Source organism: Chiloscyllium plagiosum, mitochondrion (genome assembly GCF_004010195.1).
Source record: "Chiloscyllium plagiosum mitochondrion, complete genome".
Lineage (NCBI taxonomy): Eukaryota > Metazoa > Chordata > Chondrichthyes > Orectolobiformes > Hemiscylliidae > Chiloscyllium > Chiloscyllium plagiosum.
In genome coordinates, this window is record NC_012570.1 from 1 (window position 1) to 16726 (window position 16726).

The 16726-nt window shown below is 37.4% G+C and overlaps 13 protein-coding genes across 13 annotated transcripts, besides 26 other annotated features; 12 read left to right on the plus strand and 1 right to left on the minus strand. All coding sequences in view use genetic code 2, as the record gives it.

Annotated features, from left to right (window-relative positions):
- Nucleotides 1–70, plus strand: a tRNA (tRNA-Phe).
- Nucleotides 69–1022, plus strand: an rRNA (12S ribosomal RNA).
- Nucleotides 1023–1094, plus strand: a tRNA (tRNA-Val).
- Nucleotides 1095–2771, plus strand: an rRNA (16S ribosomal RNA).
- Nucleotides 2772–2846, plus strand: a tRNA (tRNA-Leu).
- Nucleotides 2847–3821, plus strand: ND1. Its single transcript has one exon. A coding sequence (YP_002808537.1; NADH dehydrogenase subunit 1) covers nucleotides 2847–3821, from the start codon at nucleotides 2847–2849 to the stop codon at nucleotides 3819–3821; it is 975 nt and encodes a 324-aa protein.
- Nucleotides 3822–3823: 2 nt separating this feature from the next.
- Nucleotides 3824–3893, plus strand: a tRNA (tRNA-Ile).
- Nucleotides 3894–3965, minus strand: a tRNA (tRNA-Gln).
- Nucleotides 3966–4034, plus strand: a tRNA (tRNA-Met).
- ND2 lies at nucleotides 4035–5080 on the plus strand. Its single transcript has one exon. Coding sequence (YP_002808538.1; NADH dehydrogenase subunit 2) is annotated over nucleotides 4035–5080 (1046 nt in total).
- Nucleotides 5081–5150, plus strand: a tRNA (tRNA-Trp).
- A 1-nt stretch (nucleotide 5151) lies between these two features.
- Nucleotides 5152–5220, minus strand: a tRNA (tRNA-Ala).
- Nucleotides 5221–5293, minus strand: a tRNA (tRNA-Asn).
- Nucleotides 5294–5296: 3 nt separating this feature from the next.
- Nucleotides 5297–5331: an origin of replication (origin of L-strand replication).
- Nucleotides 5327–5392, minus strand: a tRNA (tRNA-Cys).
- Nucleotides 5393–5462, minus strand: a tRNA (tRNA-Tyr).
- A 1-nt stretch (nucleotide 5463) lies between these two features.
- Nucleotides 5464–7020, plus strand: COX1. The gene has a single exon. A coding sequence (YP_002808539.1; cytochrome c oxidase subunit I) covers nucleotides 5464–7020, from the start codon at nucleotides 5464–5466 to the stop codon at nucleotides 7018–7020; it is 1557 nt and encodes a 518-aa protein.
- Nucleotide 7021: 1 nt separating this feature from the next.
- Nucleotides 7022–7092, minus strand: a tRNA (tRNA-Ser).
- Nucleotides 7093–7097: 5 nt separating this feature from the next.
- Nucleotides 7098–7167, plus strand: a tRNA (tRNA-Asp).
- A 2-nt stretch (nucleotides 7168–7169) lies between these two features.
- COX2 lies at nucleotides 7170–7860 on the plus strand. The gene has a single exon. Coding sequence (YP_002808540.1; cytochrome c oxidase subunit II) is annotated over nucleotides 7170–7860 (691 nt in total).
- Nucleotides 7861–7934, plus strand: a tRNA (tRNA-Lys).
- A 1-nt stretch (nucleotide 7935) lies between these two features.
- Nucleotides 7936–8103, plus strand: ATP8. The gene has a single exon. A coding sequence (YP_002808541.1; ATP synthase F0 subunit 8) covers nucleotides 7936–8103, from the start codon at nucleotides 7936–7938 to the stop codon at nucleotides 8101–8103; it is 168 nt and encodes a 55-aa protein.
- On the plus strand, nucleotides 8094–8777 carry ATP6. Its single transcript has one exon. A coding sequence (YP_002808542.1; ATP synthase F0 subunit 6) covers nucleotides 8094–8777, from the start codon at nucleotides 8094–8096 to the stop codon at nucleotides 8775–8777; it is 684 nt and encodes a 227-aa protein.
- On the plus strand, nucleotides 8777–9562 carry COX3. The gene has a single exon. A coding sequence (YP_002808543.1; cytochrome c oxidase subunit III) covers nucleotides 8777–9562, from the start codon at nucleotides 8777–8779 to the stop codon at nucleotides 9560–9562; it is 786 nt and encodes a 261-aa protein.
- A 2-nt stretch (nucleotides 9563–9564) lies between these two features.
- Nucleotides 9565–9634, plus strand: a tRNA (tRNA-Gly).
- Nucleotides 9635–9983, plus strand: ND3. The gene has a single exon. Coding sequence (YP_002808544.1; NADH dehydrogenase subunit 3) is annotated over nucleotides 9635–9983 (349 nt in total).
- Nucleotides 9984–10052, plus strand: a tRNA (tRNA-Arg).
- ND4L lies at nucleotides 10053–10349 on the plus strand. The gene has a single exon. A coding sequence (YP_002808545.1; NADH dehydrogenase subunit 4L) covers nucleotides 10053–10349, from the start codon at nucleotides 10053–10055 to the stop codon at nucleotides 10347–10349; it is 297 nt and encodes a 98-aa protein.
- ND4 lies at nucleotides 10343–11720 on the plus strand. The gene has a single exon. Coding sequence (YP_002808546.1; NADH dehydrogenase subunit 4) is annotated over nucleotides 10343–11720 (1378 nt in total).
- Nucleotides 11721–11789, plus strand: a tRNA (tRNA-His).
- Nucleotides 11790–11856, plus strand: a tRNA (tRNA-Ser).
- Nucleotides 11857–11928, plus strand: a tRNA (tRNA-Leu).
- Nucleotides 11929–13767, plus strand: ND5. The gene has a single exon. A coding sequence (YP_002808547.1; NADH dehydrogenase subunit 5) covers nucleotides 11929–13767, from the start codon at nucleotides 11929–11931 to the stop codon at nucleotides 13765–13767; it is 1839 nt and encodes a 612-aa protein.
- ND6 lies at nucleotides 13750–14274 on the minus strand. The gene has a single exon. A coding sequence (YP_002808548.1; NADH dehydrogenase subunit 6) covers nucleotides 13750–14274, from the start codon at nucleotides 14272–14274 to the stop codon at nucleotides 13750–13752; it is 525 nt and encodes a 174-aa protein.
- Nucleotides 14275–14344, minus strand: a tRNA (tRNA-Glu).
- A 2-nt stretch (nucleotides 14345–14346) lies between these two features.
- On the plus strand, nucleotides 14347–15491 carry CYTB. Its single transcript has one exon. Coding sequence (YP_002808549.1; cytochrome b) is annotated over nucleotides 14347–15491 (1145 nt in total).
- Nucleotides 15492–15562, plus strand: a tRNA (tRNA-Thr).
- Nucleotides 15563–15631, minus strand: a tRNA (tRNA-Pro).
- Nucleotides 15632–16726: a D loop (control region).

The window sequence follows — 16726 nt, forward strand, 5'->3', positions numbered from 1 at the left end:
GCTAGTGTAGTTTAATTTAAGATATGGCACTGAAGATGCTAAGATGAAAAATAAAATTTTTCCACAAGCATGAAAGATTTGGTCCTAGACTTAGTATTAATTGTAACTAAAATTATACATGCAAGTTTCCAGCACCCCTGTGAGAATGCCCTAGTTAATCTATTAATTGACTAGGGGCAGGTATCAGGCACATACTTATGGCCCAAGACACCTTGCTAAGCCACACCCCCAAGGGATTTCAGCAGTAATAAACATTGATAAATAAGCGAGAGCTTGAATCAGTTAAAGTTAATAGGGTTGGTAAATCTCGTGCCAGCCACCGCGGTTATACGAGTGACCCAAATTAATATTCTACGGTGTAAAGAGTGATTTAAGGAAAAACTACAAAAACTAAAGTTAAGATTTTATCTGACTGTTATACGTATTCATGAACAAAATAATCAATAACGAAAGTAACTTTACCTAACCAGTAATCTTGATGTCACGACAGTTAGGACCCAAACTAGGATTAGAGACCCTACTATGCCTAACCTTAAACCTAAACAATAAACTACTATATTGTTCACCAGAGAACTACAAGCGCTAGCTCAAAACCCAAAGGACTTGGCGGTGCCCTACACCCACCTAGAGGAGCCTGTTCTATAACCGATAATCCCCGTTCAACCTCACCATCTCTTGCTATCACCGCCTATATACCGCCGTCGTCAGCTTACCCTGTGAAAGTTAAAAAGTAAGCACAAAAAACTTAACTCTCATACGTCAGGTCGAGGTGTAGCGAATGAAATGGAAAGAAATGGGCTACATTTTTTAATCAAAAAATACGAACGGTTTACTGAAAAATAACCCAAAGGTGGATTTAGCAGTAAGAGAAGACCAGAAAGCTTCCCTGAAACCGGCCCTAGGGCGCGCACACACCGCCCGTCACTCTCCTCAAAAACATTCAACCACTTCTATAAAAAAATTACTAAATAAGAGGAGGCAAGTCGTAACATGGTAAGTGTACTGGAAAGTGCACTTGGAATCAGAATGTAGCTAAAATAGTAAAGCACCTCCCTTACACCGAGGAAATATCCATGCAATTCGGATCCTTCTGAACCTCCAAACTAGCCTATATATCTAACTAAAACGGTTCTTATAGATTATATACATATCATAACACACCATTAAAACATTTTAATACTTTAAGTATGGGCGACAGAAAAAAGACAACAGCGCAATAGCTCCTGTACCGCAAGGGAAAGTTGAAAAAGAAATGAAACAAATCACTAAAGTACAAAAAAGCAGAGATCATAACTCGTACCTTTTGCATCATGATTTAGCTAGAAAAACTAGGCAAAAAGATTTTTAGTCTATCATCCCGAAACTAAACGAGCTACTCCGAAGCAGCATAATTAGAGCCAACCCATCTCTGTGGCAAAAGAGTGGGAAGACTTCCGAGTAGAGGTGATAAGCCTACCGAGTTTAGTGATAGCTGGTTACCCAAGAAAAGAACTTAAATTCTGCATTAATTTTTCCCTAATTAAACAAGAATATCTCACCAAAACACAATATAAGAATTAATAGTTATTTAGAAGAGGTACAGCCCTTCTAAAATAAGATACAACTCTAAAAGGCGGGTATTGATCATATTCAATAAGGTTTTCTCCCCAGTGGGCCTAAAAGCAGCCACCTGAAAAGTTAGCGTCACAGCTCCAGTCCTATAAAAACCTATAATTCCGATAACTCATCATAACCCCCAAATTAATATTGGGTTATTTTATAAATATATAAAAGAACTTATGCTAAAATGAGTAATAAGAAAATACATTTCTCCAGACATAAGTGTACATCAGAAAGAATTAAATCACTGATAATTAAACGAAACTACAAGAAGTTATTATATTACCAAACAATATGCCAGATAACCCTATTCAACCATTCGTTAATCCTACACAGGAATGTCACAAGGAAAGATTAAAAGAAAGTAAAGGAACTCGGCAAACACAAACTCCGCCTGTTTACCAAAAACATCGCCTCCTGATAAAATATAGGAGGTCCAGCCTGCCCTGTGAAATTTTTAACGGCCGCGGTATCTTAACCGTGCAAAGGTAGCGTAATCACTTGTCTTTTAAATGAAGACCTGTATGAAAGGCATCACGAGAGTTTAACTGTCTCTACTTTCCAATCAATGAAATTGATCTCTCCGTGCAGAAGCGGGGATAAAAACATTAGACGAGAAGACCCTATGGAGCTTCAAACACTTAAATTAATTATGTAAAATATAATACTCCAAGGACATAAACAAATAATATTATACTCCTAATTTAACATGTTTTTGGTTGGGGTGACCAAGGAGAAAAATAAATCCTCCTCATCGACTGAGTATTCAAATACTTAAAAATCAGAACAACTATTCTGAATAATAAAACATTTATCGAAATCTGACCCAGGATTTACCTGAGCAATGAACCAAGTTACCCTAGGGATAACAGCGCAATCCTTTCCCAGAGTCCCTATCGACGAAAGGGTTTACGACCTCGATGTTGGATCAGGACATCCTAATGGTGCAACCGCTATTAAGGGTTCGTTTGTTCAACGATTAATAGTCCTACGTGATCTGAGTTCAGACCGGAGAAATCCAGGTCAGTTTCTATCTATGAAAAATTTTTCCTAGTACGAAAGGACCGGAAAAATAGAGCCAATGCCTTAAGCACGCTCTACCTTCATCTATTGAAATAAACTTAAATAGGTAAGAAGAAATATCTTTCAGCCTATCCCAAAAAAAGGGGATTGTTAGGGTGGCAGAGCCAGGCAATTGCAAAAGACCTAAACCCTTTATCTCAGAAGTTCAAATCTTCTCCCTAACTATGTTCAAAACCCTTATACTTTATTTAATTAATCCATTAGCCTACATTATTCCAATTCTACTAGCTACAGCATTCCTAACCCTAATCGAACGCAAAATCTTAGGATATATACAACTCCGAAAAGGCCCCAATGTAGTAGGACCATACGGCCTCCTACAACCAATCGCAGATGGCATTAAATTATTTACTAAAGAACCCATCCGCCCATCAGCATCCTCCCCTCTATTGTTCTTAGCCACCCCTACCATTGCTCTAATACTAGCTCTCTTAATATGAATACCATTACCCATTCCACACTCCATTATTAACCTAAACCTTGCCCTACTATTCATTTTAGCAATTTCAAGTCTTACAGTATATACCATCCTGGGGTCAGGCTGAGCATCAAATTCAAAATACGCACTAATAGGAGCTCTACGAGCTGTTGCCCAAACCATCTCCTATGAAGTAAGTCTAGGACTAATTCTTTTATCTATAATTATTTTTACAGGAGGATTTACCTTACATACATTTAACCTCACCCAAGAAACCATTTGACTCATTATCCCAGGATGACCCCTAGCCCTAATATGATATATCTCAACCCTAGCAGAAACTAACCGAGCACCATTTGACCTTACAGAAGGAGAATCAGAACTAGTATCTGGATTTAACATCGAATATGCAGGAGGACCATTTGCCCTATTTTTCCTGGCTGAATACACTAACATCCTAATAATAAATACCCTCTCAGTCATTTTATTTATAGGAACCTCATATAATCCTATTATACCACAAACCTCCACATTTAGCCTTATAATAAAAGCTACAACCCTAACCCTTCTCTTCCTATGAATTCGAGCATCATATCCACGATTCCGCTATGACCAACTTATATATCTTGTATGAAAAAACTTCTTACCATTAACTCTAGCAATTATATTATGACACATTACCCTTCCACTTACAATAGCAAGCCTTCCTCCATTAACCTAACCGGAAGTGTGCCTGAACTAAAGGATCACTTTGATAGAGTGAATCATAAGAGTTAAAATCTCTTCACTTCCTTTAGAGAAATAGGACTTGAACCTATGCCTAAGAGATCAAAACCCTTCGCACTTCCACTTACACTATTCTCTAAGTAAAGTCAGCTAAATAAGCTCTTGGGCCCATACCCCAATTATGTTGGTTAAAATCCTTCCTTTACTAATGAACCCAACAACATTAATTATTACCATTCCTAGCCTTGCCCTAGGAACTACCCTCACCTTTATTAGCTCACACTGACTTTTAATTTGAATGGGCCTTGAAATTAATACCCTGGCTATTATCCCAATAATAATCCGCCAACAACATCCACGAGCAGTAGAAGCCACCACAAAATACTTCATTATCCAAGCTACTGCCTCCGCTACATTATTATTTGCTAGCGTAACAAACGCCTGAACATTGGGCCAATGAAGCCTAACTGAATTATTAAACCCAACCTCCGCCACACTAACTACAACTGCTCTAGCCCTAAAAATTGGACTTGCACCATTACACTTTTGATTACCAGAAGTATTACAAGGACTAGACTTAACTACTGGATTAATCCTATCAACATGACAAAAGCTCGCCCCATTTGCTGTACTCCTTCAACTCCATTCCGTCCTCAACCCAAATCTACTCATATTATTAGGACTACTATCTACCATTATTGGAGGATGAGGAGGCCTTAATCAAACCCAACTACGAAAGATTCTCGCATACTCCTCAATCGCCAATATAGGATGAATAATTATTATTATACATTATGCCCCTCACCTAACCCTCCTTAATCTAACTCTCTATATTATTATAACCCTGACAACATTTATCCTATTCATCCTATTTAACTCAACAAAAATTAACTCCATCGCCTCCTCATCCTCTAAATCACCATTAATATCTATCATCACCCTCATAACACTCTTATCATTGGGAGGGTTACCTCCATTATCCGGCTTTATACCAAAATGACTTATTCTACAAGAATTAACAAAACAAAACCTAGTTATCCCAGCCACCATCATAGCTATCATAGCCCTATTAAGCTTATTCTTCTATCTACGACTCTGCTATGCAACAACATTAACAATCAGTCCCAAACCCCTAAACATAACATCATCATGACGAACAAAAATTATTCACCCAAATATACTCGTAACCACATCAGCCTCCATCTCCATCATACTCCTTCCACTTACACCAACTATTCTCACATTAATAATATAAGAAATTTAGGTTAACTTAGACCAAAAGCCTTCAAAGCTTTCAGCAGAAGTGAAAACCTTCTAATTTCTGATAAGATTTGCAAGATTTTATCTCACATCTTCTAAATGCAACTCAGATGCTTTAATTAAGCTAAAACCTTATAGATAAGCAGGCCTCGATCCTACAAAAACTTAGTTAACAGCTAAACGTTCAATCCAGCGAACTTTTATCTACTTTCTCCCGCCGTAAAGCACAAAGGCGGGAGAAAGTCCCGGGAGAAACTAATCTCCTTCTTTGGATTTGCAATCCAATGTATTCTTATACTACGAGACTGGAAAGAAGAGGAATTTAACCTCTGTATACGGAGCTACAATCCGCCACCTATTCCTCGGCCATCTTACCTGTGGCAATTAATCGTTGACTATTTTCTACAAACCACAAAGATATTGGCACCCTCTATTTAATCTTTGGTGCATGAGCAGGAATGGTAGGTCTAGCTCTTAGCCTTTTAATCCGTGCTGAGCTAAGTCAACCCGGATCCCTTTTAGGTGACGATCAGATTTATAATGTAATCGTAACAGCCCATGCTTTTGTAATAATCTTCTTTATGGTTATGCCTGTAATAATTGGTGGATTTGGGAACTGACTAGTGCCCCTGATAATTGGCGCACCTGATATAGCTTTCCCTCGAATAAATAATATAAGCTTTTGACTACTTCCTCCTTCATTCTTATTACTCCTAGCCTCTGCAGGAGTTGAAGCCGGAGCAGGAACAGGTTGAACTGTTTACCCACCTTTAGCAGGTAATTTAGCCCATGCAGGAGCATCAGTTGATTTAACTATTTTCTCCCTACACTTAGCAGGAGTTTCATCAATTTTAGCCTCTATTAATTTTATTACAACTATCATTAACATAAAACCACCAGCAATTTCTCAATACCAAACGCCCCTATTTGTGTGATCTATCCTCGTAACCACCATCCTCCTACTACTTTCATTACCAGTCCTAGCAGCAGGTATTACAATGTTACTTACAGACCGAAACTTAAATACAACATTCTTTGACCCAGCAGGAGGAGGTGATCCTATTTTATATCAACACCTATTCTGATTCTTCGGACACCCAGAAGTATATATCTTAATCCTTCCAGGATTTGGTATAATTTCACACGTAGTCGCTTATTATTCAGGTAAAAAAGAACCTTTTGGTTATATAGGAATAGTCTGAGCAATAATAGCAATCGGCCTATTAGGTTTTATTGTTTGAGCCCATCACATATTTACAGTAGGAATAGATGTTGATACACGAGCTTACTTCACATCTGCAACAATAATTATCGCAATTCCTACAGGTGTTAAAGTATTTAGCTGATTAGCAACACTTCATGGAGGATCAATTAAATGAGAAACACCTCTATTATGAGCCCTAGGCTTTATCTTCCTATTTACTGTTGGAGGATTAACAGGAATTGTACTAGCTAATTCATCATTAGATATTGTACTCCACGATACCTATTATGTAGTAGCCCACTTCCATTACGTTCTTTCTATGGGAGCAGTTTTCGCTATCATAGCAGGCTTCATCCATTGATTCCCATTAATTTCAGGCTTTACCTTACACTCTACTTGAACAAAAATCCAATTTATTTTAATATTCATCGGAGTAAACTTAACTTTCTTTCCACAACACTTCCTTGGACTCGCTGGAATACCACGACGATATTCAGACTACCCTGATGCCTATACTCTATGAAATGCAATTTCTTCAATTGGCTCATTAGTATCGTTAGTAGCAGTAATTTTATTGTTATTTATTATCTGAGAAGCCTTCGCTTCCAAACGAGAAGTACTGTCCATTGAACTCCCACATACAAACGTAGAATGACTTCACGGATGTCCTCCCCCCTATCACACTTATGAAGAACCCGCTTTCGTTCAAGTTCAACGAACCTCATTTTAAACAAGAAAGGAAGGAATTGAACCCCCATATGTCAGTTTCAAGCCAACCACATTACCACTCTGTCACTTTCTTTAATTAAGATTCTAGTAAAATATATTACACTACTTTGTCAGAGTAGAATTGTGAGTTTAAATCTCACGTATCTTACAATGGCACACCCATCACAATTAGGATTTCAAGACGCAGCCTCCCCAGTTATGGAAGAACTTATCCATTTTCACGATCATACCCTTATAATTGTATTCTTAATTAGCTCCCTAGTCCTCTATATCATTACAGCCATAGTATCAACAAAACTTACAAACAAATATATCCTTGATTCCCAAGAAATTGAAATCGTTTGAACTATCTTACCTGCTATTATTCTCATTATAATTGCTCTACCATCTTTACGAATTCTGTATTTAATAGATGAAATTAATGATCCACATTTAACTATTAAAGCTATAGGTCACCAATGATACTGAAGCTACGAATATACAGATTATGAAGACTTAACATTTGACTCTTACATAGTTCAAACCCAAGACCTAACCCCAGGACAATATCGCTTACTTGAAACAGACCACCGAATAGTTGTACCCATAGAATCCCCCATTCGAGTACTAGTCTCAGCAGAGGATGTTCTCCATTCATGAACTGTCCCCGCCCTAGGAGTAAAAATAGACGCTGTACCCGGCCGACTAAACCAAACCGCTTTCATCGTTTCCCGCCCGGGAGTTTATTATGGCCAATGTTCAGAGATTTGTGGTGCTAACCACAGTTTCATACCTATCGTGGTTGAAGCAGTCCCACTAGAATATTTCGAGACTTGATCTTCATTAATACTAGAAGAAGCCTCACTAAGAAGCTAAACTGGGACTAGCATTAGCCTTTTAAGCTAAATATTGGTGATTCCCTACCACCCTTAGTGATATGCCTCAACTCAACCCCCACCCATGATTTGTAATCCTATTATTTTCATGAATTATGTTCATTACTATTCTCCCAAAAAAAGTAATAAAATTTTCATTCAATAATGAGCCCACATCAAAAAGTGCAGAAAAACCTAAACCTGAATCTTGAAACTGACCATGATCCTAAACTTCTTCGACCAATTCCTAAGCCCCTCCCTTCTAGGTATTCCATTATTCGCCTTAGCAATTAGCTTACCATGACTACTTTTCCCAACTCCTACCCACCGATGATTAAATAATCGGTTAATGACATTACAAGCCTGATTCATTAATCGATTCGCATTTCAACTAATACAACCAATCAATTTAAAAGGCCATAAATGAATTATATTGTTTACAGCACTAATACTATTCCTAATCTCTATTAACCTCCTCGGATTGCTCCCCTACACATTCACACCCACAACCCAGCTTTCACTTAATATAGCATTTGCCCTCCCCCTATGACTAACCACAGTACTGATCGGAATACTAAATCAACCCACTATTGCCTTAGGACACCTACTACCAGAAGGTACTCCAACCCCATTAATTCCAATCCTAATTGTTATTGAAACAATTAGTTTATTTATTCGACCCTTAGCACTAGGAGTCCGACTAACTGCAAACCTTACAGCAGGTCATCTTCTAATGCAACTCATTGCAACAGCAGCTTTCGTATTAATTACTATAATACCTACTGTAGCAGCACTAACCTCAATAATCCTATTTTTATTAACTGTCCTAGAAGTCGCTGTCGCAATAATTCAAGCATATGTATTTGTCCTCTTATTAAGCCTCTATCTACAAGAAAACGTATAATGGCTCACCAAGCACACGCATTCCACATAGTTGACCCAAGCCCATGACCACTAACAGGAGCTACCGCTGCTCTTCTCATAACATCAGGCTTAGCTATTTGATTCCATTTCCATACATTAACCCTATTATATTTAGGATTAGCTCTACTTCTATTAACTATAATCCAATGATGACGTGATATTATCCGAGAAGGAACATTCCAAGGTCATCACACACCCCCAGTACAAAAAGGACTACGATATGGCATAATCTTATTCATTACATCAGAAGTATTCTTTTTCCTAGGTTTCTTTTGAGCCTTTTACCATTCAAGCTTAGCCCCCACCCCTGAACTAGGAGGATGCTGACCCCCTACAGGAATCTTCCCACTTGATCCATTCGAAGTTCCACTCCTAAATACCGCAGTCCTCTTAGCCTCAGGCGTTACAGTAACCTGAGCACATCACAGCATTATAAAGGGTAATCGAAAAGAAGCCATCCAAGCCTTAACATTAACCATCATACTAGGTTTCTATTTCACAACCCTCCAAGCTATAGAATATTACGAAGCACCTTTCACTATCGCCGACGGTGTCTATGGCACAACATTTTATGTTGCCACAGGCTTCCACGGACTCCATGTTATTATTGGCTCAACATTCCTAGCAATTTGCTTGCTACGACAAATCCAATATCATTTTACATCAGAACATCATTTCGGCTTTGAAGCAGCTGCATGATACTGACATTTTGTAGATGTAGTATGATTATTCCTTTATGTTTCCATCTATTGATGAGGCTCATAATTACTTTTCTAGTATAAACCAGTACAAATGACTTCCAATCATTTAATCTTGGTTAGAATCCAAGGAAAAGTAATGAACCTCATCATGTCATCTATCGCTATCACAGCCCTGATTTCCCTAATCTTGGCTATAATCGCATTTTGGCTTCCTACTTTAAACCCAGATAACGAAAAACTATCCCCATACGAATGTGGCTTTGACCCATTAGGAAGCGCACGCCTCCCATTTTCCCTACGTTTTTTCCTAGTAGCAATTCTATTTCTCTTATTTGATCTAGAAATCGCCCTCCTTCTCCCCCTTCCATGAGGAAACCAATTATCAACACCCTCCCTTACCATACTCTGAGCATCAATTATTATTATCCTATTGACCCTCGGTCTAATCTATGAATGACTACAAGGAGGACTTGAATGAGCAGAATAGATGTTTAGTCTAAACAAGACCACTAATTTCGACTTAGTAAATTATGGTGAAAAACCATAAACATCTTATGTCTCCAATATATTTTAGTTTTAGCTCAGCATTTATCCTAGGCCTAATAGGCCTAGCACTTAATCGATCCCACCTTCTATCAGCCTTATTATGCTTAGAAGGTATAATATTAACCATATTCATCGCTATTGCTATCTGATCAATAACACTAAATTCAATATCATCATCAATTACCCCAATAATTTTATTAACATTTTCTGCTTGCGAAGCTAGTGCAGGCCTAGCCATCCTAGTAGCCACCTCACGAACTCATGGTTCTGACAATCTCCAAAATCTTAACCTCCTACAATGTTAAAAATCCTACTACCAACAATAATATTATTCCCGACTACATGATTAACACCTATAAAATGGTTATGACCTGTTTCCTTAACCCACAGCCTTATTATCGCCTTACTTAGTCTCACCTGATTTAAATGAGATTCAGATATTGGCTGAGATTCCTCAAATCAATATCTGGCTATAGATCCTTTATCAATACCACTACTAATCCTAACTTGTTGATTACTCCCATTAATAATTATGGCCAGTCAAAATCATATATACCCCGAACCCATTATCCGTCAACGAATCTATCTTACATTATTAATTTCACTCCAAGCATTCCTTATCATAGCATTCAGTGCAACAGAACTAATTATATTTTATATTATATTTGAAGCCACACTTATCCCCACACTCATCATTATTACACGATGAGGCAATCAAACAGAACGCTTAAACGCAGGAATCTATTTTCTATTTTATACCCTAATAGGTTCACTACCCTTATTAATTGCCTTATTAACATTACAAAATAGCCTAGGAACATTATCCATAATAATTATACAATACTCACAACCTTCAGAACTACTTCTATGAGCTGACAAATTCTGATGAACAGCATGTATTATAGCATTCCTTGTTAAAATACCTTTATACGGAGTACATTTATGATTACCCAAAGCCCATGTAGAAGCTCCAATTGCTGGTTCAATAATTCTAGCCGCCATCCTACTTAAATTAGGTGGCTACGGAATAATACGAATTATTATCATATTAAATCCCCTTACAAAAGAACTAGCTTATCCATTCATTATCCTAGCTATCTGAGGTATCATCATAACCAGCTCAATCTGCTTACGACAAACAGACTTAAAATCCCTCATTGCTTACTCTTCAGTAAGCCACATAGGTCTAGTCGTAGGAGCTATCTTAATCCAAATACCATGAAGTTTTGCAGGAGCTATTACCCTAATAATCGCACATGGACTGATTTCATCTGCCCTATTTTGCCTAGCAAACACCAACTATGAACGAACTCACAGCCGAACATTACTACTAGCCCGAGGAATCCAAATTGCCCTACCCCTTATAACAACCTGATGATTCCTAACAAACTTAGCTAACCTAGCATTACCACCCACACCCAATCTTATAGGAGAATTACTTATTATCTCCTCTCTATTCAATTGATCCAACTGAACCATCATCATAACAGGTCTAGGAGTATTAATTACTGCCTCTTACTCCCTCTACATATTCTTAATGACCCAACGTGGACCTATCCAAAATCATATTCCCTCTCTCATCCCATCCTATACACGAGAACATCTCCTCCTCACCCTTCACCTTCTACCAATGCTTCTCCTAATCCTAAAACCACAACTCATTATAGGATGAACATGTATTTATAGTTTAACTAAAACATTAGATTGTGGTTCTAAAAATAAAAGTTAAAACCTTTTTAATTACCGAGATAGGTCTGGGACACAAAGTACTGCTAATTCTTTCTCCCATGGTTCAAATCCATGGCTAACTCAGCTCCTGAAAGATAATAGTAATCTGTTGATCTTAGGAATCAGAAACTCTTGGTGCAACTCCAAGCATGAGCCATGAATATCATCTTCAACTCATCATTCCTCTTAATCTTCTTTATCTTAATATTTCCACTAATCTCATCCTTATCATATAAAAAACCTGATCACAATTGAGCATCCCTACATGCAAAAACAGCCGTAAAATACTCCTTCTTCATCAGCCTAATTCCCCTATCCATTTTCCTAGATCAAGGAATAGAATCCATCTTAACAAATTGAAACTGAATAAATATTGGACCCTATGATATTAACATAAGCTTCAAATTTGATCTCTACTCAATTATCTTCACACCAATCGCCCTATACGTCACCTGATCTATCCTAGAATTTGCTTTATGATATATGCACTCTGATCCGAACATTAACCGTTTCTTTAAATATCTTCTACTATTTCTCATTTCCATAATTATTTTAGTAACAGCCAACAATATATTTCAACTATTTATTGGCTGAGAAGGAGTAGGCATTATATCCTTTCTACTAATCGGCTGATGATATAGCCGAACAGACGCTAACACAGCTGCCTTACAAGCCGTGATCTACAACCGCGTAGGTGACATTGGACTCATCTTAACCATAGCATGACTAGCCATAAATCTTAATTCATGAGAAATTCAACAACTATTTATTTTATCAAAAGATATAGACCTAACATTACCACTTCTAGGTCTTATCTTAGCCGCAACTGGTAAATCAGCACAATTTGGTCTTCACCCATGACTCCCTTCTGCCATAGAAGGTCCAACTCCAGTTTCCGCCTTACTTCATTCCAGCACAATAGTAGTAGCCGGCATTTTCCTCCTTATTCGCCTCCACCCCCTCATGCAAAATAATCAAATAGCCCTCACAACCTGCCTATGTTTAGGAGCATTAACAACATTATTCACTGCCACATGTGCATTAACACAAAATGATATTAAAAAAATCATTGCCTTCTCAACATCAAGCCAACTAGGACTAATAATAGTCACAATTGGTCTTAATCAACCACAACTAGCCTTTCTCCACATCTGCACTCATGCATTCTTTAAAGCTATACTCTTTCTATGCTCAGGTTCAATTATCCATAGCCTCAATGACGAACAAGATATCCGAAAAATAGGAAGTTTACATAAAATTCTTCCATTTACCTCTTCCTCACTAATCATTGGAAGCCTAGCCCTTACAGGCATACCCTTTCTATCCGGATTTTTCTCAAAAGATGCTATTATTGAAGCTCTCAACACCTCCCATTTAAACGCCTGAGCCCTTATCCTCACCATCATCGCCACCTCATTCACAGCCATCTACAGCTTTCGCTTAATTTTCTTTACCCTAATAAATTATCCACGATTCAATACATCTTCCCCAATTAATGAAAATAACCCCCTAATAATTAACCCAATCAAACGTCTTGCTTACGGAAGTATTATTGCCGGCCTAATCATTACCTCCAATATGTTACCAACAAAAACTCAAGTAATAACCATACCCCCTTTACTCAAATTAACAGCCCTTTTAGTAACAATCTCCGGCTTACTATTAGCATTCGAACTATCCAACCTCACAAACACCCAACTTAAAATTACCCCAACTCTCAAATTATTCTACTTCTCAAATATACTAAGCTACTTCCCACAAATTATCCACCGTCTTCTTCCAAAAATTAATCTAAACTGAGCTCAACACATCTCTACACATCTTATTGACCTAACATGATATGAAAAAATTGGACCAAAAAGCCCTATCATCCAACAAATCCCAATAATCAAATTATCAACCAAACCACAGCAAGGACATATTAAAACATACCTTATACTATTATTCTTAACCATAACTTTAATAACTATATTCTCATTAACTAACTACACGTAAAGCTCCCCAAGATAAACCACGAGTTAACTCCAACACCACAAATAAAGCTAGTAATAATACCCACCCTCCCAATAATAACATTCATCCACCACAAGAATATAATAGAGCCACCCCACCAAAATCACCCCGAACTATATCCAACCCACTATTCTCCTCCACTCCGACCCAATTCATATTATACCAATCAACCGCAAAATATTTCCCAACAAAAATCACACTCATTAAATAAATACCTACATATAACAAAACCGACCAATCACCTCACGCTTCAGGATAAGGTTCAGCAGCTAAAGCTGCCGTATAAACAAAAACTACCAGCATCCCCCCCAAATAAATCAAAAATAATACTAAAGATAAAAAAGAACCCCCATAACCCACCATTAACCCACAACCTATCCCAGCAGCCATCACCAACCCTAAAGCAGCATAATAAGGAGAAGGATTTGATGCTACAGCTATTAAACCTAAAATTAAACCAATTATCATTACGGACATAAAATAAATCATCATTCCCACCTGGACTTTAACCAAGACCAATAACTTGAAAAACTATCGTTGTTCATTCAACTATAAGAATACATGGCCACAAATATCCGAAAAACCCACCCACTATTTAAAATTGTAAATCATACCTTAATTGACCTCCCTTCCCCATCAAACATCTCCATCTGATGAAACTTTGGTTCACTACTAGGACTTTGCCTCATTATCCAAATCCTCACAGGACTATTCCTGGCAATACATTACACCGCAGACATCTCCATAGCCTTCTCATCAGTAACCCATATCTGCCGAGATGTTAATTACGGTTGACTCATCCGTAATATTCATGCCAACGGAGCTTCAATATTCTTCATCTGCGTCTATCTCCATATTGCCCGAGGCATCTATTATGGATCTTACCTCAATAAAGAGGCATGAAACATCGGAGTAATCTTACTCTTCCTACTCATAGCTACGGCATTCGTAGGATACGTTCTTCCATGAGGACAAATATCATTCTGAGGAGCTACAGTTATTACTAATCTCCTATCAGCCTTCCCCTACATTGGAAATATCCTAGTCCAATGAATTTGAGGTGGATTCTCAGTAGATAACGCCACCCTCACCCGCTTCTTCACATTCCACTTTCTCTTACCATTCCTAATCGCAGCTCTATCCATAATTCATATCCTCTTTCTCCATGAAAAAGGCTCTAACAACCCAACAGGTCTTAACTCAGACATAGATAAAATCCCCTTCCACCCATACTTTTCCTACAAAGATCTTATAGGTTTTTTTATCATAATTTTCTCTCTTACACTCCTCGCCCTATTCTCACCCAACCTTCTAGGAGATGCTGAAAACTTCATTCCAGCCAACCCACTAGTTACACCCCCACATATTAAACCAGAGTGATATTTTCTATTTGCCTACGCCATCCTACGCTCTATTCCCAACAAACTCGGAGGAGTCTTAGCTCTATTATTCTCTATTTTCATTCTCCTATTAATTCCCCTACTCCATACTTCCAAACAACGTAGCAGTATCTTCCGACCAATCACCCAATTTTTATTCTGAACCCTAACAGCCAACACAATCATTTTAACATGAATTGGAGGTCAACCCGTAGAACAACCATTTATTCTAATTGGACAAATTGCATCCATTATTTACTTTCTACTATTCCTAATCATCATACCAGTCATAAGCTGATGAGAAAACAAAATTCTCAACTTAAACTAGTTCTGGTAGCTTAAACTAAAGCGTCGACCTTGTAAGTCGAAGACCGGAGGTTTAAACCCTCCCCAAAACATCAGAGGAAGGAGGATCAAACTCCTGCCCTTGGCTCCCAAAGCCAAGATTCTGCCCAAACTGCCCTCTGGGCAGCACCAAAATATGCGAAAGCATAATTTTATGTACGCTAGAATGACATTTTAGTGAAACGGCCCACATTCCCTAATATACCACACAATTACTAATCACTTATATCAACTATATTAGAATTTCCACAAGTATGTTACATATTATGAATAACTCCCCACTATTTCTTAATATACCTAATAATTATATACTATGTTTAATACTCATTCATTTACTTACCACTATATTATTACATTATATGATTAATCCACATATTATGATATTTCCACATTTTCATAACATATTAGGTATTCCTCAACTAACGATGATTTAAGTAAATTATGTTACATTGGTAAGAAACCCGTATCCCGCTATATAATGGAAAAAATTGCCAACTCTAGAAACTTATATTGCCGAATCCTCTATAATTGATTTGAATTGGCATCTGGTTACTGCTTGAAAACAATTAATCCTTGACCGTATCAAATTTGAATTGGCTCTAGCTCCCTTAATTTACACTTCCGTCCTTGACCGTATCAAGATTTATTTACCTCCCAGATTTTTTAGGTCGGTATGAAACCTCAACATTGCCCCGGGAGGGCTGATTTGCCACACTTAGAGAAGCTAGGGCTATCCTCGACATTTATTTAATATTACCCACTACTTAAACATTCACAGGAAAATAATTGTCAAGACTACCATAACTGAAAGGGATAGAGTTAAATTTAATTTTAGTCAACACTCAATCCTCTTAATCGAACAATTTCTGAAAAAAATCCATACATTTCTTTTAATCCACATAAATTTAAAAAAGACAAAAAGTGAATGTAAGATACAAATCATTATCTAACCCATTAATTTCTTAATCGGACATACATATTACTAAGATACCCCCTCTTTCACAAGAAAATTTTTCCAAAAATCAAAAATTTAAAAATTTAAAAATTTTAAAAAATCCAAAAAAATTCAAAAAATTATAAAGGCTTTTTTTCGGTAAAAACCCCCCTCCCCCTAAATATACAAGGACACCTCGAAAAACCCCAAAAACGAGGGCCGTGTGTATATTTATTTATGACATCTGCAATTGCTTTCGCTATACATTGTTGCACAATATGAC